We start from the raw sequence: 27089 nt of genomic DNA, 5'->3' as shown, positions 1-27089 counted from the left end.
TGTGCGTGATAGCGGGAGTCGAGCAGCAACGGGCATGACAGCAGGAAGGTAGTGGACTTCGCATCCAGTAGCAACTCACCAGCCCCCAAGTGCAACGTGACCAGCACGGGCACTTTGCATAGAGTAGCGACTTGCCAATCCCCAGGCACAACGCGACCAGCACGGGCGGTAGTTTAGCAAGAGCCATGTTGCCTAATAGGTCATGGACCTGAACGCTCGTTGACCCGCCGTTTTTTTTTCCAGAAATATTTGAGATTATTTTTATCTCCTCTCTTCCGGGTGTTTGCACCCGCAAGCATAATGCGCAGATTTGTGTAGATTTAGGCCTAGAAAATTGGGGCTTTTTCAGGTTGAGTGCTGCTTATGCAAAATTGAGGTATCTATGTTAGAAAATTGCAGACATTGTGCGCGTTTGAATTGGGGATTTCGCCAACTTTATTCAAATTTTGCTCATCCAAGTGAAATTTCTAAACATTGGACCTATAAAATTTAGGGCTTTTGCTGTATTAGTAAAATTTTCTTCAACTAAGTCAGACTGACTGACATTGGTGTACAGTTGGACCCGAGAAATTTGGGGCTTTTGCAAAATTTTGTAAAATTTTGCTAAATTTGCCTATTTTATGCTCTCAGGAACATGTATTAATGCAATTGGGGCAGATTTGATAATGAAATTTTGGGGCTTTTGCTAAAATATGTGGATTTTGGCAAAGTTAATGCATGAAATGCATTTTGAGAATATTGCTGGAGCAATCTTGTGGTTATAAGCAGAGTGATTTGAGCACTTTTATCTCCCACTTGTGCGATTTTGGAGAAATTGCAGAGATACGATCACATACATATGCAGTACACTTGTTGGACAGCTCCCATTGAGTTAATGTATTAGTGATTATTCATGTTGCAGCAGTCTTAGTGATCATTTGCAGATCTGGGATTGGTGCATATGTATTTTTGGTGATATTGCTGAAGTGGGAGTTACTTGGCAGTGGTGTATGCATTTAATGTATGCTGAAATTGCAGTCATACCGCTGAAAGTCATTCTTTCTACTGCTGGACATGTACTTGGACTGAATCTTGCTATTATTTGCTGAAAAAATGGGCTGAAAACAGCCGAATATTTGGCTCATTTTTTGCTGTCATAAATTGCAGCATCGAATTTTTGCTGAAAAATGAAGCCCATTGCATACATTAAGATAGCAGTGTCTGATGATATACTTACAGACATCAAGCGTCTTGACACAGGTTATGCATATGGAAAAAGCTTAAGGACACTTATGAAAATACAACTCATGTGAATCAAGTGCATCTTATGCGTAAACTTGTGAACATGGAGTTGGATAAATCTAAGCCAGTATCTGAGCATTTGAGTACTTTCACATGGGTTTTGAGTCAGTTACAGGACTATGGTTTGGCAACTTTCGATGATAAATTGAAAGCTATTTTCTTATTGATGAATTTGCATGACAGCTAGGAATCTTTGGTTGGGTCACTTAGCAACAACTCCGCTTTGACTTTTGATGGTGTTAGAGGTTTAATCCTCAATGAAGAAATCAGAAGAAAGTCTAGTGGTGAAAGCAGTGGCTCAGCTTACCATGTAAGAGGCAGACCTGAAAAGAGGGGTAATGCAGCCAATATAGGTAAAAACAAAAGCAAAAGCAAGGGCAAATAGCAGGATGTCATATGCTATCAGTGTGGGCATAAAGGGCATAAAAAGCCCGATTGCCGATACTTCAAGAAAGAGCAAGAAAGAAAGAAACAGCAGGGCAAAAAGAAGGATGATAAGAAAGATGATGATAGCTCTTTCTCAAAAGAAGTTGCAAAGACAAATGTTGCATCTAGTGTGGTCATTGAAGAGCTTCCTGACACTAAAGAGATATTTCTTGTAGCCTCGTGTAATGATGTAGATATTATGGCAGCAAACAAGTGATATGCACATCACCAAAAAGGTGGTAATTGATGCCTTACTTTTAGCTCATGATACGCTGTCACAATCATGGATAGTGGACAGCAGTGCCTCTTTTCATGTTACTCCCTCTTTGGAGTCATTTTCTAAATACATTGCACGTTGTCTAGGCAAGGTTTACTTGGGTAATAATGAGTAGCAACCTATTGTGCTATAGCCAGAAGATCATGGACAACAAATAGATGCACAAGATGAAATAGGATAGCAAGAAGATTATGCTGAGAATAGATTACAGCAGCAAGAACATGCTGAAAATCAGCCACCTGGTGATGGTGTCCACATTCCTCAAGATGTAGGCCCACTGCCTGATAATACAGATCATTGGGTAAGACGGTCTACACGTGTTAGAAGGCAGCCACAGAGGTTTCAGCCATCTTTGGATTGCATTTTGTTGACTGATGAGGGTGAGCCTCTAACATTTAAAGATATGCACAGTCACATGAAAACAAGAGAAAGTGGGAGCTTGCTATGTAGGAAGAGATGAAGTCTCTATATGCAAATAACACATGGGAGCTTGTACCTTTGCCCAAGGATAGGAAAGCTATTCCTAATAAATGGGTTTACATAGTGAAATGTATTGATGGGAATCCCAAGTACAAGGCACTACACAAAAGGAAGCCATAGGCTACTAGGAGGTCTTTCCACTAGTGGTGAAGATGGCTACGCTCTGTGTTTTGTTTGCTCTCACTGCATCCTTGGATTTAGAGTTGGATCAAATGGATGCAAAGACTGCTTTTCTTCATGGTGACTTGGATGAAGAGATGTACATGAAACAACCAAAAGGATTTGCTATTCCAGGACAAGAGCATTTGGTTTGTAAGCTGAAACACATCTTATATGGGCTAAAACAAGCCCCTAAACAATGGAACAAAAAATTTGATACCTTTATGCTCAGCCATGGATTTAAATGCAATCATGCAAATCACTACTTATACACTAAAAAGGCTAATGATGGCAGCCTTATTGTGCTGGTTTTATATATGGATGACATGCTGTTGCAGGATAGCATAAGAGTACTTTGAATGCTCTTAAAAGGCAGCTGAGTTCAGCCGTCTCTATGAAAGATTTGGGGGCAACTGAACACATCTTGGGCATGCACATTAAAAGAGACAGAGGGCAGCATTTGTTGTTTCTCTCACAGGACAAGTACATAAGAAAAGTACTTGACAAGTTCAATATGGCTGATGCTAAGCCTCTTGGTGTGCCTTTACCACCACATACAAAGCTTAGCAAATCTAATTGCCCTAAGGATAATGCAGTTGCTAGTACCATGAAGGGTATACCTTATGCATCAACTTGTGGATCTTTGATGTATACCTGGTTGCAACTTGCCCTGACATTGCTCATGCAATGGGAGTTAGCAGATTCATGCCTAACCCTGGCAAGCTACATTGGGAAGTAGTGAAATGTATCTTCAGATATTTGAAAGGTACACAAGAAAAGTGTATATGCTATGAAAAGGGCATACTAGAGTTGCAAGATTATGTGATTCAGACATGGCAGGAGATCTTGACACTAGAAAATCCACCAGTGGGAATGTTTTTAGTTTGGCTGGTGGGGCTATCTCTTGGTGTTCAAGATTGCAGAAAATTGTGGCACTTAGTACTACAAAGACTGTATATATTTCAACCACAAAAGCTTCTAAGGAAGGTATTTGGCTTGGCCGTCTAGTCAAGGATTTTGGTCTTTCTTCACGTACTCCAGTGCTTGGGTGTGATAGCCAGAGTGCAGTATGCCTGGCTAAGAATGCCATGTTCCATGCATGTACCAAACACATAGATGTTCAGTATCACTTTATTCGACAGGTCTTGGATGATAATCTTGTCACACTGACTAAGGTCAAAACCCAAGATAACCCTGCAGATGTTCTGACTTAGTCTCTTGCAAAGGCTCACCATGAGCATTGCATTCGTTTAGTGGGAGTTGGTTAGCTTAAAGGTACCACTTCGAGCCTTTAAGTGGGAGGTTGTTGGGTGTAAAGTCCCTTCGTCTCCGTGCAAATAGACTTACGGGTATGAACACACCCTTAATGTACCCTAACATATAAATACATTCTTTTATTCTTTGTGTACCATTACAACGGTACACCTATCTCTACGTTCACTTCTCTTTAACTCTCAGCTTAGCTATGCTCTTCAACTAACGCCTTCATTCACACGCACTCTCACCCCTTCAATATTGTTGAGGAATTTAAGTGTTTTGATGTAGAGGTTCAACTAATAAGTGGTGTTACTTCATCATATATTTTTAGTTATATTTATGACTATATATATAGTTATTTCAATACCTATTTTTTTTTGGATTTCCATTTCATCGTTCCTGACCGGGCCTGAAACTCTATTTCACAACTCCAAAACGCATTTTTGTTTCGCCCTTTCCAAAACTCTTGGCAACTATGGTCACAAGGGAGTTCAGAGTGAGCAAGGATGTTATTTTTAATGAGATTAGCAGTTGATAAGCATCTAGTGGTGATGAATTGAATGATAATAATGATAATCATAATAGTTATATATAGAAAGGAATGTAAGAATCATGAAGCCTGAGTGGACTAGAAACATCATCTTGTACTATATTTACAATTAACCCTTAGTTTTCTAGATGAAGGAGTAGCCCCACATCTTCATATGCATCTACGGATGCTACAAGTGTAGACAAAGGAAAGAAAAAAGTGTCGGATGATAATGGTGCATCTACTAGTCATTTGGGATTTAATGGATATTCCAATGGTTCAGAGAGTTTGGATGATAAGCTTGGTATTCCTTCAATCAAGACACCAGATGTATAGAGAGTACATGGTAATGTAAAGGCTCCACTGAGTGATATAGTGGTACACAGGCCTAGTAGGGTTAGATACCCTATTAAAAGTTTAGTCTTGAAGGTTACACAATTCACCATTATGCTAATCTGGTAAAGGTAGTTGAAGATGTTGAGTCCACTTGCTTTGAGGATGTTGTTGGTCATGCTCATTGGGATGTACCAATAGATGAGGAGATGGTTGCATTAGAAGCCAATAAAACTTGGGATCTAGTATCATTGCCTAAGGATAAGAAAGCTATTGGCTATAAGTAGATCTACAAAATTAAGCATAATGTAGATGGACCTATTAGTAGGTATAAGGCTAGGCTGGTTGTAAATGGCTATACTCAAACATATGGCATAGATTATGAAGAGATTCTGTCCAATTGCTAGGATAAAAACTGTTAGATATATGATTGCTTTGGCAGTGGTGAAAAGTTGGAGGTTGCAATAAATGAATGTAAAAAATGCCTTCTTGCATAGTTCATTGTAAGAAGAGGTGTATATGAAGCAACCAACACGTTATGAGGATTTAGGTCATCCCACATATGTGTGCGGGTTAAAGAAGGTGCTCTATGAGCTCAAGCAAACACCTAGAGAATGGTCTGATAGGATTGGAGAGTATCTTGTCAATATTGACTTTTATGTTTTTTATGCTAATCACTCACTTTATGTAAAAAAGAGATGCAAGTTTGGTTATCATATTCATCTATGTGGATAACTTGGTCATTACAAGTGATAGTGACAATGGAATCGCAAAAATAAAAAAACATTTGAAAAAGTTTAAGATGGAGGATTTAGGTAAGCTAAGGTACTTTCTTGGTATTGAGGTAATCAGATGTGATGATGATATATGGCTGTCCCAAAGGCAGTATGGCTTAGATATGTTCTCCAAGTATGATATGACAGCATGTAAGCCTCTTTTAATACTACTGGAGCAAAATGTGATGTTGAGTGCCAATCTTGGGAATGAGATATAAGACATACTATTTTCAAGAGGATAGTAGGAAGTCTAATTTATATGACTATCACAAGGTCAGACTTGAGTTATGTTGTTGGCCTTGTTAGTCAGTTTATGGAGATGCCTAGAAAGTCTTATTTGGATGCAATTACACACATATTGAGGTTTGTGAAGTTTACTTTGCATTATGGACTTTTCTATAAGGCAGTTAAGGATATACAAGTGTTTGAATACATAGATGCAGATTGGGCCGATAGCATGTTTAATAGAAGATCTACCAGCAGATTCATATTTTCCCTCGGTAGTGTAACAGCTATGTTGAGCAATAAAAAGCAACCTACATTGCTTATCGAGTGTAGAGGCCAAGAATAGAGGTATTACTACGGTAGTAAGTGAGATGGTATGGCTACAAAAGTTATTGGGTGATTTGGATGTGCATGGAGATGGTTCAATTGTCATTCATTGTGACAACAAGAGCAACATACGGTTAGCTAGGAACCCAATGTTCCATGCTAGGACAAAACACATTAAGGTACATTACCACTTTGTGAGAGAGAAGGTACTTGCAAGAGAGATTGGCTTGGCCTATATCAACACACAAGATTAGATAGCTAATATTTTCACAAACGCATTGGGTGCAGAAAAGCTTTGAAATTTTCGAAGCTTACTTAGAGTTGTAGAGATATAGTTGAGCTTAAGGGGGAGTATTGAGATGACAAGCTCCATACATGCGAACATTGATAATGGACCGTCTAGTTAGATGGATCCGCACATCTACACTTAGCACATCGACGGTCATTATGATCCTCACATGGCCATTGACTTATCACTTATTATATTTAGTTTGCTTCAGTTCATAAAGAGCTTTCCATAAGCAAATAAACTTACCTTCTCAATCAAAAAAAGAAAATCTAGGTGGTTGCTCTATATAGATTTCCTCCTCCACGTAACCATTCAAAAAGGCACTTTTAAGATCCATTTGATAGATAAGCCAACCATGGTGAGCAACTACCATAATCAACAAACGGAATTTTGTCAACCGCACAGTAAGAGTAAAGGACTCTTCATGATTAATACCTTTGCTTCTCTCAAAACCCTTGCATGACAAGTCAAGCCTTGTACTTTTCTAAAGTCCCATTAGATGGTAGCTTGGTTCTAAATATCCACTTCATTCGAATGACTTTCTTATGACTCAGATGATCCACCAAAGTCCAAGTCTCATTCAATCAATATTCTCTAGCTCCCTCTCCATGGCCTCTCACCATAGGGAATGCTAAAGAGTCTCTTATCAATTATCCGGCTTAGAATGCGCTATGTAATCAGTTATAAACAACGATGCAAATGAAGTCTAAGTCTAAAGTCCCATTAGATGATAGCTTGGTTCTAAATATCCACTTCATTCAAATGACTTTCTTATGACTCAAATAATCCATCAAAGTCCAAGTCTCATTCAATCAATATTCTCTAGCTCCTTCTCCATGGCCTCTCACTATAGAGAATGCTAAAGAGTCTCCTATTAATTATCCGGCTTAGAATGTGCTATGTAATCAGTTATAAACAACGATGCAAATGAAGTCTAAGGTGCGATCCGAAAAAATCTTCTAGGACACTTAAGAGTGGAATCCGATGAAAGCATCCCCGAATTCCACATGGTCTACTAATACGAGGTAATGGTCTTGTAGAGAGGGCTTGGGAGTAGAAGAATCGACAAGAAGGTCAAGAGCAGGCAATAGCCCCACCTCAGAAGGCACTATCTCTGATGGAATATATAGAGAAATCGGCTTAGAGTTCGGTGCATAAGACAACATAATATCCCTCTTATCAATAACTACATTTCTCCTAACAATCACCTTGTTTGTTCGAGGATCGTGTCCAAGGATCAAACATAAGACAACATAATATCCCTCTTATCAATAACTACATTTCTTCTAACAATCACCTTGTTTGTTCGAGGATCGTGTCCAAGGATCAAACAAACGATAGGTATTCGCTTCATAGGAGTAACCTACAAAAATCAAGAGATCAACTCGAGGAGTAAGCTTTTCTATCTTATCATCAAACATGTGCGTATATGCATGACTTCCAAAGACTCTAAAGTGGGAAACTATAGGTGGAGAGCCAAAAAATGCCTCATATAGAGTCCTTTGAGGGACAATCATTATCAAGGATAACGGTGGAGAATGTACACCGAGCTTTTAATAGTCTAACACATGAAGGCGTTCAGGGAGCTCTGCTGCAAACAATATACTGCATGCCATGTTCATGATGGTCCAATTCCTACGCTCTATGACTCCATTCTGAGAAGGGGAGTTGCTAGAGATAACCTAGCAAGAGATGACATACTCCTATAGAAACTCGAAGAACTTGTGTGAGGTAAACTTGCCATCACTATCACTCCTCACGCATCCTATACGACGACTAGTCTAGTTATGAACCAACTATACCCAAGCAAGAAAACATGTAAATGCATCAGACTTATGCTCGAGAAAGTGCACCTAGATGTATCTAGTGTAATCATTCACCATCAAAAAATATCATGCGTTGTTTAAGACGGCGATGGACGCCGGCTCATAAAGGTCAACATGAATCCATCTCAGAGGCACCTCAGCTCTAGTGTGAATTGTTGAGGGAATGAGAAACAATGCTACTGTCCAAGTCAATAAGCTTTACAGATATCTCAAGATAGCTTTAGGTGTGAAAGGCCCTCAACCATCTGACCATGCGACAACTCAAAAAGGGAGTCCTATTCAATATGTCCTAAGCAAAGATGCTAGAGACCCTCCATACTCGTAGACTCTCATGTGGTGGCTAAAGCCTCAAAGCAATGAAACTCGAAGCCCTTGGTTGTCAGTTCAAAAAGGACCTTGGTCATGTGGTACAAGGCACTAGACTCTACTTCAATGCAAGCAATCACTTCACTAGTCTAAGAATCAAGGAGCTCGATTATGGTTGCTATAAAGAAAACTACTCGTCCCAACAAGCAAAGCTGTTGTACGGATAAGTTCAATGAGTTGGGGAACCTATTAGTATACATTATTGAGCATAGTGAGATTCGAGCCATCGTCAATGGCAAAATTGATGAACCTTGAGCCGGAATTTTGACCGAGGAGTTGTTCCCAACATGAACTATCACGGTTTCAGGGGCTCAAGAGATAAAAATATCCAAGATGGAGGTCATCTCATGAGTAGTTGCACCGTCCACAATCCAAGGAGTAGCTGAAGGAAGCAACTTACAAATATGGACAAGACTCGCATTCTTAAATGTCTCTAAGAAGAGGATGTGGATCTCTACAAACCAGACAAGTACGCCCTCTTGCATTGAGAATATCGTAGACTATGATGGTTAATAGATGGCAATGCGGATCTAGCTTCACCATTGCCCCTGTTAAGGTTTGCTACCACCCTGTCTCTTCTGCTTAGGGTCGCCCCGACTGGGGAGTGAGGGTCTAAGTCTTGGATTTTGGTGTTGTACCTCTTGCCTTTGATCAACACTCATCGTCAAAGTGGTCAGTCTTCTATTATTCTTTTTAGTTACATTCTGCCACCCGGATTTAAGAAAAGACTAGGTGTTCACTAAGGTCTCACTAGCTGGATTTGGAGTTTGATTTTGATTTGAGTTTTGATTTTGCTTGCCCTTCCCTTGCTGCCCCTTCTAAGAATGAGAGTCTCCTTTGAGGAGATCATGCTATGAAACTAATCGAACAATCAAGCACAACACAATAAGTGACACACAAATTTATAGAATGTAAGCATGGTGGGCTATGAGATCACATACTGCACAAAGTGAAAGTATTTACGTAGCATCTTTGTTAAGGAACAATATAACTTGATCATCCAAGAACTTGGAAACCTCCATGGTAGAGAACTCGGTAAAAAGTCACACATACTCAACCAACTTGACTTTCAAGTCATCCCTACTAGTGATTTTGAAGTTTTGGAGCTTATGGTCAAGATTTATGCGACGGGTCCTTTCCAAGCCACATAGTAATCGCTCAAGTGTGCCCAATGCTCGGATACTAAATCAAAATGCTAATGTTGAGAATGAAGCCTAAGAAGCCTTGCATCAGCTCGACAATAGTTGAGGCCTTCCGAGCCTTTCATGAGTGGACGACCTCCTGTCACGAATCATGTGATGGGGAGACTTGCTTGGCTGTTGCGCCAAACACACACCATACACACAAGAGTAAGCTCATACACTATACAATATACACAAAGTATAGATAAGATACAATATAAAGGAAAATGGCTTACTAAGTCAAACAATGCATAACTAACTATACTAATCGAGTGGCACTATAACTATACCAGTTGTAGGTTGTTAGCGATATCAGATCCCTGGCCGTACAGTACGGCAGACTGGTCGAACTGACCAATCGGACTGCCACGTGGCAGTCCGACCTATACTGGTCAGTCGGCTGCATTTAATGCAGCCGACCTGTCTATTCTGGGCGCATATTTTTTGGCTATTTATAGCCGATGTTTAGCATAGTCTTCCACACTTCCGATCGCAGGTTTCAAGCTGGAGATTCGTGCTGATTATAGGTCTATTTGCAGGTTATAGGCTGGAGATTGTGCAGACTGCAGCGGACTTCGAGGTGAACAGCAGGTTGCATCGTCGAGGTGGAGACACACAGTCCCGCGCACTACGTCTGTGTACATATTTGCATATCTTTGTATACAGCACACTTTATACAGCAGATCTTCATCTTCCACTATCTCTTTCTCTCTCTCTCTTCTCTCTGCGTTCACTCTCTCTCTCAATCTTGGTCCCACGCTTCCACATCGCTGCACTCTGACATGGTATCAGAGCAGTGAAGAAGGGCTAACTGAGTGAAGAACCTACCTGAAGAGGAGATTCCATCGCGACACAAGGCTATGTTTCCAGTGTTCGAGGGCGAGCGGGAGGGCTGCGCATCGGAACAACGCTGAAGCGAGTGTGGGCTCGTGGGAAAGAAGTCCAGTTGGTGGACTTGCTGCTGTTTACTGCTGTTTGAAGAGGAGGAAGGCTGAGTTTTCAGCTTTCAAGTGCAGGTTTTGCTTTTTTATCGCCTCTGGCGGGTGAAGAAGGTTCGGGACGCCGAAGAAAGAGCCCTAGCAGGCTGCGTTTTCACAGTCAGAGGGGGTTGCTTTTGTGTTTGTGAAGGCATTACAGCTGAAGATGTCTACAGAGATTGACTTGGAGTTTCAGACGATCATGGATCGGAAGGTGCCTGTCTTACCGGCTCTTCCCGCAGATCAAAAGCTCGATGGCGACAATTACCGCATTTGGCGCGTGATGATCGTGCGGAGTTGGCTAAGGCACAGTCTCACTGGGACAAACTGAATGCCCGTATCCGTTCTTTTCTTTTTCTGTCTTGTACTACAGCCGTGATAGCCCACATCGAGCACTTGACGGTGGCTCGGGAGATATGGTTGGAGCTTGACCAGATGTATAACCGGATGACCCTTATGAAGCGGGTTTCTTTGGAGGTGCAGATGCGGACCTTGTCCGTGAACAAGTCTTCTTCGTTGCAGGAGCACATCAACAAGCTTAGACAGCTTCAGATGCAGGTTCAGAATGCGGGGAAGCCGATTTCCTCCGAAGACATGGCAATCACACTCTTGTCCCAGTTCCCGCCACGATTCGGTGCTTTTTACTCCGCCCTTATTGCTTCGGGGCGAGAGTCTACTCTTCGTTCGGAAGAATTGGTTCCTATGGTCTTGGACCAAGAGGAACAACGTTCAAATATGTTTATTGTACCTATTCTCTTGGATTGACTTATGGCCATGGTTCGATTTTACAAGGTTACACTAATTCTAACTAGACAAGAGATCTTGACACAAGACATCCCATGGCAGGTTTATCTTATCCTTGGCACGGCTCCCATTTCATGGTTAAGCTGTAAGCATGTTACAATGGTTGCTTACATGGCTGAGGTAAACTACAAGGCTTTATATAATAGCAACACAAAGCCCATCTACTTGAGGTGCTTGCTGCATCTACTCGAGGTGTTGGCAACGCTTCATTTTCCATGTGACATTCCAATGTTGATCTTCTACAACAACCAAAGTGCTATAGCACTAGCTAGTAAACCCACCATTAGTCTACAGACAAGTCTACAGACAAAGCATGTTGGAGTGCACTACCACTTCACTAGAGAACAAATTGAACTAGGCACAATTCGCCTAGAGTTTGTGCCTTTATCAAACAATTTTGCATATCTATTCACCAAGATGGATTCATCAACACTTGCTACACAAGAAGAGGTTCTCTCTAGCTTTTCCTTCCACCGTCCAGTGGTAAGAGGAGGCAACTTCTTCTCTTGGCAATTGACATTATTGTTGTACTTTGTATCAACATCCATATCATTAGGATGATCATGATTGTAAAAGGATACCTGGGCAAGTGAACACTTGCCTATGAGGACATTGTCCAAGTGGCAGCATTGCATATATTTTGCATACGCATTACATTTTACAGTGCCCTTTACATTACCGCATGCACTGGTATTCTATTCTTGTACACATGTATCTATGCATACTTATCTTTTTCGGGTCAAAGAGTGGTTGACTCTAAATACACCATATTCAGGGCAGCTAACTACTCACATGGTAGTCTCCCTAGGCAATCTCTCTTTGCCAACTTTTCTACAAACATTCCTTCCCATTTTTCCTTGCGACACAAATTACTTGATAGGGTGCAAATTGTTGCTAAAAGAAAATAAGTTTAAAGTGGTTGCCACTAGGCAACCGACAAGTACCCTTTGTCCGATGCCTTGGCCTCTCTGGGGTGACCCTTTAGGCTCCCTTGATAAAATAGCCATTGCCTTTGTAGTCTTGGTAGGTCACTGGGCAGCCAATAAGCACCCTTTGCCCAATGCTTGGCTACTTTGGGGTACGCCTTGGGGTAAATAGATCATGGGCTTGAACTATGTTGGTAGTCCCTTCATGGTTCTAGTTTTGGGCCTAAGAGGGGTGTTGAGCTAAAAAATACATTATAACCTGATTAGCTGTTTGCTACACCCCAAATCTCAATTACTACCAAAGTTTCAATAAATGGTACGAGTTCCTAGAGAGTGCTTATGTCCCATAAGCCAAACTATAATTGGGGAGGATCCACACTTCTATAAATGGACAGGCTGCCCATCACTCAACACTAATCTTGCTTTGCAGATTGCTAGCATCTATCTCTGCTGTCCACATCCTGCTCGTGGAGGATATCTCAGTTCGAGCTACTATCTACTTCTGCCCTGCACCAGGTGCTTGCTGTCCAGCCCTCTGTACCTACTGATGACTGTTCTCAGCATGCTGCCATCACCCTGCAGGCTGTGTTTACTGCTGTGACCACATTCCAGCCTGTGTTTGACTCTGATCTGCTGCCACCAGCTGCTGATATCATCATCCAAACCTGTGTTTACTGCTCAGCCTGGGCATACAGCCTGGCACATCATCACTGCAGCCATGTTTTGCTGCAGCAGCTGTTGCCTGGATGAACAGCAGCAAGGCAGCCTGATCAGTTGAAAACACGGCAGTCCTCCAAGGCATAATAATCAGCATGGCAGCTGGAATCAGTCAGACAGGGCCTGGAGGAGTTGTGAAGGAGGCTGAGGTGATGGCAATAACAGCTGGAACCAAATGCAGATGTGGGCATCCTTGATGCCTGAACATTTGTTATGACATATCCTGTGCTATTTTTTATTCTAGACTAACTGAGGTTGAATCACAAGTTAAAATGTTCAGGGTGCAAAATAAGTTGGACTTCATCTCAATTATGCCTTTCTTAAAACCAATAAGTTGGACTTTTTCTAAATAATACCTTTCTTGATACGAAGATGCTCCCAAGCCTTTGCACCCATAGGCACAGCACCAGCTTTGAGAAATGCTTCCCAAATGAGACCAGCTGTGTCAACTGACAGCATCAATGAGTACCCACTTTTTGAAAGCAGATTGCCTACTCCAACTGTCACAGGCGTTCCTTCAATCTGAAAGGGGACAAAAATTCAGCCAATGCACATAACATGGCTTAGCTCGTGATCTATAATCATAAATATCAACTCACTGCGTAGTGCAGATGAGTCCCATAGGGTTTTCCAATTATGTCCTTCATGTTGAGCCGCTCCATCAACTGTTTCACAATAAACCACAAAAGAGCTTACACATCCATAAAGCCAGTTCTACATAATGTTGAAAGAGGACAAAACCAATAAGTATGCAACCATACAAGGTCACTCTCAGGGCCCATAATCGTAAAGAAGAATGTTTTGTCGGTAATATCTTCAATTTCAACCTTATCTGCAAAAAAAATATACCTGCAATAGTATTACAATAAAGAAAGCTTAAAAAGGGAGCAACACCATAACTTCAAAAGGAACATAATTCATGTAATTACTAGCAAAAAGTTGCATTATCTTGTATGCACCAGCAGCATATTTTTCAAGTGTTAATGTCGATGCATAGGAGTAAGTGGGCTTACCTAAAAATATTCTGAGATCTAGCTACTAGAAACTTAACACAAGTGACCACTATTCATTGCAACCATGTGACTAGAGCACCCTAACTGAAAGGTGAACATGCAGTAATGTACCCATGGTGTCTATTGTGACGGTATGGCTTGTATCATGCCCCCAATTGTCCACATCTGATGGCATGTCAATCCGTTCCATAAGTCCCATCCTGTACTACTCATCCGATCTTCTACGGACTCATCCAATTGGGCCAATTGGACATGTCGCAGGTCAAAAGCTGACCACCGTTTTCTTGGCCATTTTTGCCAAATCCTCCCACATGCAACCAAACGGCTCTAGCACATGTCTCTGGGCTCTCTCTCACACAATGCCTCCAATCTCATGATTCTCTCTCTTTTTTTTTCCGTAAAATGATTCTCTCTCTCTCTCTCTCTCTCTTTTCGTGAAGAAAATTGAATTAGATAGTGAATATTTACATCAGACCATCAAGTCAACATTCTCTTTGTAACTCTTACTTTCTATTACAACAGACCATCAAGTCAGCATACTCTCTCTCTCTCTGTGTAACTACTATGTACATGAGGCCTACAGGCTCTCAGAACAACCAGAACAACCTATTACATGAATAGTACTAATAGATTAGACAGAAGGAACAACTGGAATAGAGCGAACAATCGCCAGCCAGGGAGCAGCAATATCCGGAAGAACCAGGTCCGCTGACATCATAGAGGAGATTTGCCATAAGACTATTCCACGCACACGGGCCACATGCCCATGGATGCCCGATGCTGCATCAAAAATAAAGGCATTGTGAGTGCGCCATATATGCCATAGGGCTGTCCATCTAAGGAAATGAAATAGACAGGAACAATCTGAACTCAAAGAGGGCATAGAGGACATATTTCCCATAATCCAGGAATGAACTGATAGGCGGTGCTGAGTCACCGAGAACCACACACAGGAAATGAAATTCCACATCTGTTGCGTAACAGGGCAAGAGACAAAGAGGTGAAGCAATGTCTCATCACAAGTAGTGCAGAAAACACAACGCCCCGCAGAGATCTTTCGGGCATGGAGCACTTCACCCGTTGGAAGACCCCCAATAGGCAGCCGCCACATGAACACTTTTTCCTGATACAGGACCTTAGACTTCCAAAGCTGGATAAATCTTTCCCGCCACTTCATTTTACTGTCCCTACTATGCCATAACCTATTCACTTTCCCCATGACCCATTTCTTGGCTTCCACCATCTGATGATATATCGGATTAGCTGACCTTTTCCCAAAATCATTAGGAAGCACAAACATCCAGTCATGCCAAGGATCCAATGGTTGTAATGCACGCAAAGGAAAGAACCTCTGAAGACTGTCCTGGATGGACGATCAAATGTCCCTGTATCCACGAGGCACCCTAAAGTACTGACGAATACGCCTAAAGGAATAAAGACGGGGCTGCCCAGGAATAACATCATCACGAACGTCTCAACCCCAACCTAGCCATCCGATTGAACTTGTCTCGCTGCAAATCTTTTAGTGGCCAATCCAATAACCTCGAAGAAGCCAGCATTTCTTCTTGCAACGAATTTTCCTCTTTCCGAATATCCGGGGGACGAAAAAATGCAAAACAAAGCATCTCCTGCCAGGAAGCTATCAAATGAGAAAGGAGAAAAGACTGGGAGACCTTTAAAGGCCTTGTAGAATTAAGTGCATGCCACCAGGAAGCATGAATAACTGTGCTACCATGAGAGATGCTAGTCTTTTCTATGAAGAATTTGGCAATGTTTGACCAAGGATGACATTGAGTACATTGACTCTGCAACAAGGATAGCCTCAAAGCGACCATATGCAAATTGACATCTAGCAAAGCTGCACCCCCCATCCTTTTCGGAGTGGTCACATGCTGCCAGGGGATCCATACCTACCCCAAACTATTGCCTTTCTTTTTCCAAAGCATAAATCTGATAGGCTGAACCAAATACGAAATGGACTTCTTAGTCCAAGGAAGAAATGGTAGAAAGAATGAGATCATACTGATCATAATGCATTGAGCCACTTTTAGTCTAACATGTGGTGGCCAACTCTCGGATTTCCAATACATGAACCTGTCATGAATTTGAGAGGCCATCCAATCCAACAAGGCTCGGGGAGCAACCTCCACACCAATAGGATATCCCAAGTGCCCGATTATATTACCCCTTGTGATCACAATGCCATTCCAGCCCAAGGCGTGCAAATCATTCTCTATACAAGAGAGAGGGTGGATTTCTAAGTATTAATGTGAAGACCCGATGCCAAAGCAAAAAGATTCCAAGCCACCAGTGCCCGGTTAACATTAATACGATCCACCTTAAGGAACATAAAAGAATCATTTGCCAAAGATTGACCCAAATGCTGGTCACCGCTAGGAAGAGTCAAGCCCACTATTTGACCTTGAGCTGCCACCTTATCCGATAATGAGAGTGTGGGGTGAGTTACCAAAGCAAACAACAAAGGGCTGAGAGGACAACCTTGCCGAAGGGACCGAGATGAGGCAATTTCCTCCATAATCCCTCCATTAAGAGCAATGTGAGCCACAACACCTTGACTAATAGTATCAACTAGAGAAATCATATAGGGTTCAAACCCCATTGTAGACATTAATTGCCACAAGAAAGACCAACTAACATGGTCAAAAGCCTTCTCAATATCTAGCTGAAGCATAACAACCTGCTGGCTAGAAGCTTTGGCATAGTCAATTCCGAGCTGAACATTCAAAATGTTGTGCATTATATTCCGACCTTAAATAAAACCGTATTGACGTGGATGAATGAGGTGTGGAAAAACTTTTTGCAATTTGTTGGTAATAATTTTGGAGAAGATTTTATATAACGATCCCATAACAGAAACTGGTCTCCATTGTTTCAAAGAGGTCAGAGAGGGAACCTTGGGCAACAACCTCATGACAGCAATCTTCCAATCCGCTGGCATCATACCAGAGTTCCACACATGCTGGCATAAGCGAGTTAATGGGTCCTTAAGCAGTTGCACATGGGCTGAAAACAGCTCATTAGGAAGCCCATCCCAGCCTGGACTTTTTCTTCGAGGCAAGTGAGACAGCACTTCTGCCACTTCATCTTCAGAAATATCAGCCTCCATCAGATTCACCCATTCTGGTTTGACCTGATTACTAACCATGTCACAAATATATGTTTGAGTAGAGAGAACAGCATCGGAAAGAATCTCTTGCAGGCCCAACAAGGCCCTATAAAAGTCAACAATCATCTGAATAATAGAGGTAGGGTCGGTCACCAAATCACCTTGCCCATCCTTTAAGCACACAATATTTTGCCAGGCATAATTTTGATACAGATGAGCAAAAAAATGATGAGTTTGACAATTGTTATCATGTAAAGCTTCACCTCTAGCCAACAGTTTGTATTTTGCATATTCCTCTTCCTTAAGAAATTGGACCCTACCTTTTCAAACATTCAATGCATAGAGACAAGGAATGAGCTAATAAGGATTGAGCATGCTGCAATTGAGCTCAAAACGAGGAAGCATGCTGAATACCATATTCTTGGGATAACGCTCGCGCATTATCCCTAAAAACCGCCCATGCTTCCATCCCTGTAGATAGGACCCTCAAGCTAAAAGGGGCTATCAGTTGTTGAACACGTTCTATAAACTACTTTTGCTGCAAAAAAGATTGATTAAATCGAAGAGGAAAACAGGCAAGGAGGGCCTTAAATGCATGAACAGGTCTATGGCTCATTTCCAAGACCAAAGGGTTATGATCTTACAAAACATGTTGTTTTTCCACTCGCATATCGATGACTATAGGAAGAAAAAAATCACTTTGGCAGATATATATCCTATCCAAGTTGGCCCAAGTGTTTGGATGTTGAAAAGAACGATAAGTGTATCCAACTTGTGATGGATATATCCAAGACCACGTCCTGTTTCAAAGATGCTGCTGCAAGAGCATCCCAAACCTGTCTCTCAGGACCATCCATAACCAAATGCGGAGAGGTCACTTGATCCACAGAAACACAGGCATTAAAATACCCCATAACAAAGCCTTGACGAGCCATGGCAAGGCAATGCAGGTCTTCCCAAAGCTGACGATGTTCTCTTGCATTAGAAGGAGCATACACACCTACAATCCACAAAACCTCACCCTCATAAATTATTTCAAGAATCAAAAATCGGCCACGAGAGTCTTGAGAGACCAACGATGGATGTAGGGAGGATTTGACTGCCAACATAACTCCTGATCTGTGCGGAGGTCGACCAAAGCGTGTTGTTTATGCTCCATAGCACAGAAAACATCCCATTTTCCAGCTAGCACCACTTTCCACAACCGGTACTTCTTTTTGCCCTAAGAAATATCTTTCACATTCCACAGAGCAATTTTCATAATGAATCACTAATGAAAAGAACTATTGAACTGCCGCTTTCCCTTTCCCTTTTACATCAATAGCCTTGGCAGCCTGGAATCTCTCCATTTTACCTCCAATAACATCAACAAGATCTGCCCTCTGCAAGTCGGCAATGGAAGCATGGGAAGGAAAGTGCTATTACTGGGAGCCAAACACATCCCAAGGAGGCACAAGCCTCCCATGCGCATCAAAGCACAAAGTAGAATCAAAAGGCCTTTTATCTTCTACTGTCGGAGCACGAGAAGATTGGGATTTCATATAAAACCCCTTTCCTCTACGTTGAAAGGTTTGAGTGATAGGGGGTGGAAAGGATGAGCAAGAGTGGAGTGAGAATCCTATCTTGCATTACAACAAGCAACTGTAACCCAAGAATCCTCCCAAAGAGACAAGTTCCGCCCACCCGCAAGCGAAGCACGCTCCCCATCAACATGGGAAACGTCCTTCTTGCCTTCATTACGATCATCTTGAAAAAGCTGCTCAATATCAGCCACAGGCTTTTGAATCATCTGCTGAGGGAGGTGGTCTTGGATTTCCATATCTGGGTCCATAGAGGATTGCCCTACCTCCATATTTTTGTCGCATTCCGAAATGAAATGGCCCAACTGGCCACATTTGAAACAATGTCCTGCAAAAGTACCCCATTTCAATTCATACACCAACGTTTGTAGCCCTGGAACCTCAAAACGAATCTTCGTCAGGTGAGGTTTCCCTGTACTCCAAAGCATACATGCCCTATTCCGATTGCGGGAAGTCAGCCGAGGTTCCACCAAAACCTCCCTAATGGTTCTCAAAACCAGAGGGAGGAGTCTCCAGAGATGCACAGGGAAATCCACCATCTCTATCTAAATGGGGCATGCCTGTCTCAACACATCCTGAAACTCAGCCATGGGCCTCCAAGGGACCACATGAACTAGTTGCCCATCCATAAACAAAGGAATGTGTTGCATAATAAGAGCCCATACTTCTGCAGAACAAAAAAGAACCTCAAAGAACCCCTTCGATCCCTCATAAATCTCTTCCACTAGGGAAACCTGCATACGCCTTGAAACTTCTTCAGAGCACTGTTCAAAACTGGCAAGCATAGACTACAGCCAAGCATGAATTTTGGTGATCAAAGGGGTCCTTCCAGTAAAATCAAATATGGCTGCCCTCTCATGGAAAGTAGCTATCTGTTGTAGAACCAAGTCAGTTCCCATGACTACAACTACTTGATCCCCATCTGGTAGTGCGTTAGCTTTATCCTCATTATGATGGACATATTCTGATATAAGATGATTCGCAATGGCCAGCATGAATTGTAAAGACCCATCGGGCTGTGAACACAAAACATGTTTCTCTGTCTGAGACGAATTCGGGCCCAAGACCGGTTTTTCAACCGACATCCTACGACATTTAGCCATCTCTTCACTATCGTGCAATGGCCCAAGTTCATCAGCCGAGGAATCGCCATCCAGATCAGCAAAGTCTTTGTTATTCCCTTGCCCAATCTGCTAATCGAGAAAGGCCATGTCGATGCCATTAGATTGTAGAGCCAGAATGTCGTTTTCCATTTCGTTACTGGTAGGAGAAGTCACCAATAGGAGAATGTCCAATCCGCAAGCTCTGCTCGACAGCAATCTTCAGCCCAAGTGTAGATCAATTGCTGCCGTTACCTGACCTGTGGAGGGTCGCAATCATGTGCTCCCAGATCCTGGCAATCTCTCTCTCTCTCTCTCTCTCTCTCTCTCTCTCTCTCTCTCTCTCTCTCTCTCTCTCTCTCTCTCTCTCTCTCTCTCTCTCTCTCTCTCTCTCTCTCTCTCTCTCTCTCTCTCTCTCTCTCTCTCTCTCTCTCTACACATGGTTCAACCCTAGTATAGTCTCATCGTATAGTTATTTTAAGTATATTTTCAGTATTGTTTCATAGGCCACCCACTTATTTGTAATGTTATCTTTACCTTACTGATGAGATGACATTAGACATCAATGTACTCTGGATTTTGTCTCATAGGCCACATTGGCCTTATGAAGACATTAATATAACTTTATTTCTTTCTTTCTTTCTCTCTCTTGATAGCTAACTCTCCAAAGGGTCTACAGAGACACTTAGATGCAGTACACTCCTATACTTTGAACAGTGGGCTTTCACTGAACCTTGGTAATCTTACCCAGTTGGATATCAAACGAACATGGTTGATACCGGGCCAAGAGCTAGGGACAAAGATGGCTTTTTACTGCGTGCATTTCCTTCATACTACAGATGATGAATTTATTGTTTGCCCGAGATACATGGACACCCACCTTTCCCATGGGATCAGATGTATTATTGGCCAGTTGTACACCTCCTCACATCAGCTAGAGATTGAGACTGGCAAATATAGATCCATTTCACCAGAGCGCATATGCCAAATATGCCAATTAGAGCCAGAGACAGAGGAGCATTATATTTGCCGCTGCCCAGCATATTATGAGGTCCCTGGTAAATTTATGAGCCTGGACCCGAGGAAATTACGCGATGTCAAAGGAAAAAGTTGCTATAAGTTATGCCGCACAGGTACTTGGTGATATTTGGTACCAGTTGTTGACCTAGGTCATTCACTTGGCCATAAGTGTCAGTTGGTGACACTAGAGAAGTGGCGTTTAATGATACCTACACTAATCTAATGGTCAAAGATGACGCACAAACACTCGGGAATGAAAGTTGCCTAGCCAATTTAATTATTGGCCAATCAGATTACTTTTCAAGTTACCGAAATAATTATTAGATTAATTTTTAATATTTAAAGACTGAAAATTAATATATAATTATAAATAATACTAGAAAAACCATTTGGAAAGGCTGCCCCTTGTCAAAAATGCCCATGCAAGACTAAAAAACGTCTTTAGAGGCTGAAGAGAGGCATTTTTAGTATATTCAACTTGCAAGAGACAAAGAGGAGTTGCTGCTAGTCTGATTTGCAGCCGTTGGAGAACCTTTTTAGGCAGCCAGGGGAAGGAGAAGACCAATCAACAGCAAGTGACAACATCTACGGGCTGTTGAGAGAAGGCAACAGCAGTAAATAATTAATTTTCCTCAGTTCTTTGCATTTACAAGTTGTTGAGACAGGGCAATAGCAGTAAATGACAAATTTTCTTCACGAAGAAAGTTATAATTTTCTCTCTCCTCAACATTTCTACAGCCTTGCTCCAAAGATTGCAGCAATCTCACTAGTGGTTGAGAAATTTTAAATTTCTCTCCTCTAAATCCTAATCTACAGTAGAAATTAAGGTTTAGCAACAGCCTCGAGAAGTGTGCGAAAAATTGAAAGCTCCAAGACTTGGATTCAATACAGCTGAAGTTGTTTTTAGCCTATTCAAGTGAAGGGACCAACAAATAATTGAATTTAGGACATTTTTCACTCCATCAAAGCGAGTAAAGGCCAATTGATTGCCCGAATCAAGGGGCAAATCATATTAAAGACTTGTTAGTCATTTTGAACAGTAAGGGGAGTTGGAATACCGAAAGGGATTGGGAGAATCCCATTGTACATCAACTTCTTCTTCAATTAAGTTAAATAAATACCGAAAGGGGCGTCAGTTTTGGGACCAACACGGTGTCCAATGTCCAAGATTATATGGTAAAGTGTACTTTTCAATTTTGTGAATTTGTTAATTGTTGTAAATAGTTCTTCATCAGGTTATTTACCAACCTATCCAAGGAGGAAGGTTGGTTTCATGGTTCCATTGTCATCTAGTCCGGTTAAGATACCTCGCTTTCACCTAGGCAACAGACCTACAAATTCTTTTTTGCACCGTGGAGAATTCAGCTCTTGACTGTAATTCATGCACTGTCTACGTGGAAACATTATTTGTTGTAGGCTGAGTTTACAGTGCAAATAGACCATCAAACTTTGTGGTACTTTCTGATGCTAACAAAGTTGTCAAAGAAGCATATGAGATGGGCAAATTTTCTCTCTATGTTTCATTTTCAGATTGTACATATTGATGGTAAAAAGAATATTGTGGCTGATACACTGTCCCGTAAGTCACAAATCTCAACCGTCAACATGGTTTATCACAATGAGTTGGATGCCATGAAAGAGCAATATGTTGCTGATTCGAACTTTGCTAATGTTTATGATCAGCTTTGCAATGGCCAAAGGCATGGACACTTTGTGCCAAGAGATGGATTTCTAATGATGCATGGACGACTATGTGTCACAAAGCACAGTGAGGAGAGTGGAATGTTCCAACTTCTATAAAACATAAAACATTGTACTTGACTATCACTTTCATATGGAATGAATACAATATCATGATGCTTTGTACTTTAACTTAGTGTCTTTTTCATTATCACTCCATTACACAAGATTGTCTTTATGAGTCCAAGCTTCCATCTTGAAACCTAATTCACTTGTGTAACAATTGGTCTCTATTTGTCTATATCAATATGAATCTTGTCTTCGTCTTCCATCCTCCATAGCTCTTGCCATGCTCTAGATCCGCACTTTTCACATGGTATCAGAGCCCAATCGGGCATGGCACTACTCCTCTAGCTCCGTTTCACTCTCATCTAGCTCAGCTTAAGCTCAGTCCAGTCTTCCTACTCCTTCCTCTCATTGCCCTGCTTGGCAGCCATAGCCAGCCTGCACCTACCCTGCTTTAAACTCTTAGATCTCTTCAACGAGACAAGATCTTGACAAGCTTCATTCTGGAGATCTATAATCTTGCTCTTGGAGCTTCTCACTGTTACCTCAGAGCTCAACATTAGGTCATCTATAGCTCAACATTATCAACTGTGTCAACTTCTGTTCTATGTGTCCTCCATAGCCAAACAGGACTTGCAGCCATTTGAGCTCCTCAATCTCACAGTAAAGCCCATATCTTATTACGATTTCTTCTAAGGAGTTGTTCAACAACTTAGGGCACAACTTCTTGCCACAACAACTCACGACAATGAGCACTCTATACTCCGGCATTTCCAAATTTCATGGTCACTGCCCTGAACTGCACCAATCACTGTACGTACGATAAGATCTTCCTCCACGCGGCGTAATCTATCCCGCTGGTATAGAGCTTTTGAAGCCTATCTCATAAGCTACCTTCCCAACAATTCTTGTTCCTAATGATTGCTTGTACAATCTGCTACAACCAAAAAACATGTCGCCTGTTCTTGCAAACCCTAATAAAACACCATAGTCATTAACATTCAAGCTTTCCTCCTCGCTCCATTCTTAAATCTATTTAACAAAGCCAAACTCAAGTTAAAGGACAAGACAAGCATCAAGAATCGCCATCAAGCAGGAAGAAGATTCAAGCTCAAGACCAAATATAGTATCTCTTGATACTACAGAGTGTGTCTTCACATTACCTTGCACTTGTGTCCCTTGACACATTGAAATACAACTCTTTTGCTTGTTAATTTAAGCTTACTAACATGGCAGAGCTTGAGCAAATAGCAAAGTTCAATGGAGAAGGTTTCCATGCTTGGAAGGAAAAGACCATGTACCACCTCATGAGGAAAGACCTCTAGGATCTCTTTGAAGATGATGAAGGTGATGCAGATGACGAGAAAGAAGATTCAGAAAGCGGGATCCTTGTAGTAGCTCCACCCAAAACCAAAGAGTGGAAAAAGATGAATAACAAGGCACTAGGCATCATTACCTGGGGACTAAGTGATTATGTGCTACATCATATCTCTAGCATTAGAGATACTAGAACTACTTGGGAGGAACTTGACAGGATGTTTGGTACCCAAATAAAAAATTGAAATGTAAAATTACTCATGCAGTTTTATAAACTAGATATAAAAGACAATGCTTCCATAACCATACACATTAACAAGTTCAAGAGTCTAAAAACCCAGCTTGCAACTCTTAAGAAGAATATTGATGAAAATGAAGCAATAGTCGTACTGCTTGCAAGTGTAAATAAGGATCCATACGAGAATCTTATGTCCACCCTAAGTAATGTTCCAAGTCTCTCACTTAAAGATATTGAGCACTCTCTTCTTGATTAAGAGAACAAACATAAGAACATGAATGCAAAAGATGATATCCCATCATCTAGGAAAAATCTCTTATACACCAAAGGAGCTGTTGGACCCAAAGGAAGAGATCGAGGATTCAACACAGACAACAAAATCGGATGACATGTCATTATTATGGTAATACTGGCCCTATAGCCAGTAAATGTTTTCACAAGAAAATAGCATAGCAGATGCAGAATGATCACCACCACAACCAATTCATGAATAAAGAAAAAGAAGAAGATGCTTCCGCTACCATCAACAACTCTAGCAGATTGTTCTAAAGAATTTTCATTGTATCTTTCATATGTTTTCCTCATAGTGGATCTCTATTTTTCCCTTAGTGGCTTTGCTTTGTAAAACAAAACCCTCGCTAAAGATGTAAACTTTCAAGCTTAAACTTGACTAGACTGCCTATAAGCTAGTCTCTTGGGCCATGTCATCATGTAGGGGGGCAAAAGCCAGCAAGTGAAAGGACTTATCATTTGAGGAGAGGTGTTCAGAAATGACAAATGATGTATGCTCCAGGAAGAGCTATCCTAAATTCCATATGCACAGTGAGCAGAGTGGAACAATCCAACTTCTATAAAGCATTGTACTTGACTATCACTTTCATATGAAATGAATACAATATCATAATGCTTTGTACTTTCGCTTAGTTCCAGAGTCGATCATTAGTGATCGAGACCCCCAGATGACTAGTTTATTTTGGAAGGGCTTGTTTGAGAATATGGGTACCACACTAAAATTCTCATCATCCTTCCATCCACAGACTGATGATCAGTCTCAGGAAGCAAATTCTACGATGTTAGATCTTTTGAGATGCTATGTTTCAAACCACAAGGCACAGTGGGAGCAGTATTTTCCCTTGGTTGAGTTTCCTTACAACAACACAGTGCATACATTCTACGGGCAAAGCTCCATTTAAAGTCGTTGAGGGTGGCAAGAAGGTACCACCTATTTTGCACACTAAGGATAAGATGTTTGAGGCTGATCGTTTTCTGGAAAACTTGAATGTAGCCTATGCAAGGATAAAATATGCACTTCAGAGATCACAAGAAAAGAAAAACACGGCAACTGATCGCCACAGACGTGCTTTTTTGCAAAGGGTGATTATGTATTGCTGCGTTTTGAAAAAGCAAGACTGAAAAAGATCAAAGGAAGAGAAAGATTGTGTTCGAACTTCAATATGAGATACTGTGGGCCCTTCCAAGTGTTGGAGAAGATTAGCAATTATCTCCACATTCGCGGATACACAATGCCTTTCATGTCAATTTGTTGAGCCCTTTTCATGGTGATGTGCTAGAGGATATAAGGAAAGAAAGGTCAAATGTAAAGTTTCCAGGAGATACTTAGTGAAATTTCAAAATCATTCACCAATACATGCCAAATGGATGGAAGAGGATGACTTGGTAGACCATCCTCAGCTATTGCAGCTTTACCTAGATGTCTTTCAGTTAGAACTGACTTTAGTTTGGGCTCCGTTAGGTTCAATAAAGCAAGGGTCCGGCATATTGCCTGATACTCGAGGAAAAAGTAGCACTTCCACTCCTTCAATTATGATAGCTCTCGTATGTACTGGATCTCGGATGTATTTAGCATGTATCCAAGGTACTATGCTGACAATATATTTTCCATGAGGTCACTACTTATTGTACTAGTCACTATGAGATGCATGCAGATGAGTATGAGTTTCACCCGCGCACTAGAACTATACTCTTGCATTAGCTTATGATCAACTTGGCATGAATTTTGCCTCAATTTTAAGACAAAAATTATGATTAAATTCAGCTCAGTTCTTTATCAGCTTGAGAACCGTTTATGGTCACTTTTTGGATTAGTTTTTGCAATGAGTTTGTGATCAGTTTAGGGTCACATTTGCAGCAATTTGTGACCAGTTCTCAGATCAGCAAGTAATCAATTTACGATCAGATTATGCTCGTTTTTCAATAATTTACATCTAGTTCCATGGATAACAACATATATTATGATGCCATTGTTGTTTTAGCCATGGTTTATGCTTAGTTATGCTATGCTACGGTTTGGTTTTGCCAGATGAGTTGAGCTCATGAGAAATAGACATGTCACATGATAATCTGGCAATGTTTTTTTATAAGATTCTTTGTGAGCCTTATGGTATGTTATGATTGGTTGGTAATTTTCAGCATGTGTTAGACATATGGAATGGTTGGATAACAGTGCTGAATGTTATATTAACTATGATGCCTTGTGAAAATTCCAATTTACTATTTTGCTTTTGATACATTTGGCAGTGCAATTGTGGACGATTGCAAGGATTTTAAGAGGAAGGGCTGTCATCAAGACATGTATTTTTGAAACCTCACTTAACATGTGGATTAATTTTTTAATCACATGGTTAAGTACATGTTGCATATGTGAGGTGTAACTAGGATTAGAGTAAATTTACAAGCCCGAGACCTGAGGAAATCACAGGATGTCAAAGGCAAAAGTTGCTATAAGTTATGCCACATGCGTACTTCATGGTATCCAGTATCAATTGTTGGCC

At 41.3% G+C, this 27089-nt stretch overlaps 1 protein-coding gene across 1 annotated transcript in view; it reads right to left on the bottom strand.

The window, feature by feature from the left end:
- Nucleotides 1–27089, bottom strand: part of LOC148018684 (putative transferase At1g60990, chloroplastic) — a 122701-nt gene that overhangs the window by 12824 nt on the left and 82788 nt on the right. Inside the window, exons 8-10 of the mRNA XM_087701069.1 lie at nucleotides 13918–14005; nucleotides 13756–13821; nucleotides 13513–13678 (exon numbers count right to left, since the gene is read on the bottom strand). Coding sequence (XP_087557195.1) covers nucleotides 13513–13678; nucleotides 13756–13821; nucleotides 13918–14005 — 320 coding nt within the window. The remainder of the gene's footprint in view (nucleotides 1–13512; nucleotides 13679–13755; nucleotides 13822–13917; nucleotides 14006–27089) is intronic.

This window comes from Lygodium microphyllum, chromosome 20, assembly GCF_053477565.2.
Source record: "Lygodium microphyllum isolate KBCC chromosome 20, Lygodium_microphyllum_v1.1.10, whole genome shotgun sequence".
In the NCBI taxonomy this organism is placed as follows: domain Eukaryota; kingdom Viridiplantae; phylum Streptophyta; class Polypodiopsida; order Schizaeales; family Lygodiaceae; genus Lygodium; species Lygodium microphyllum.
Note: the sequence above shows the minus strand (reverse complement) of the source record. Positions and strands in the feature narration are given on the sequence as shown.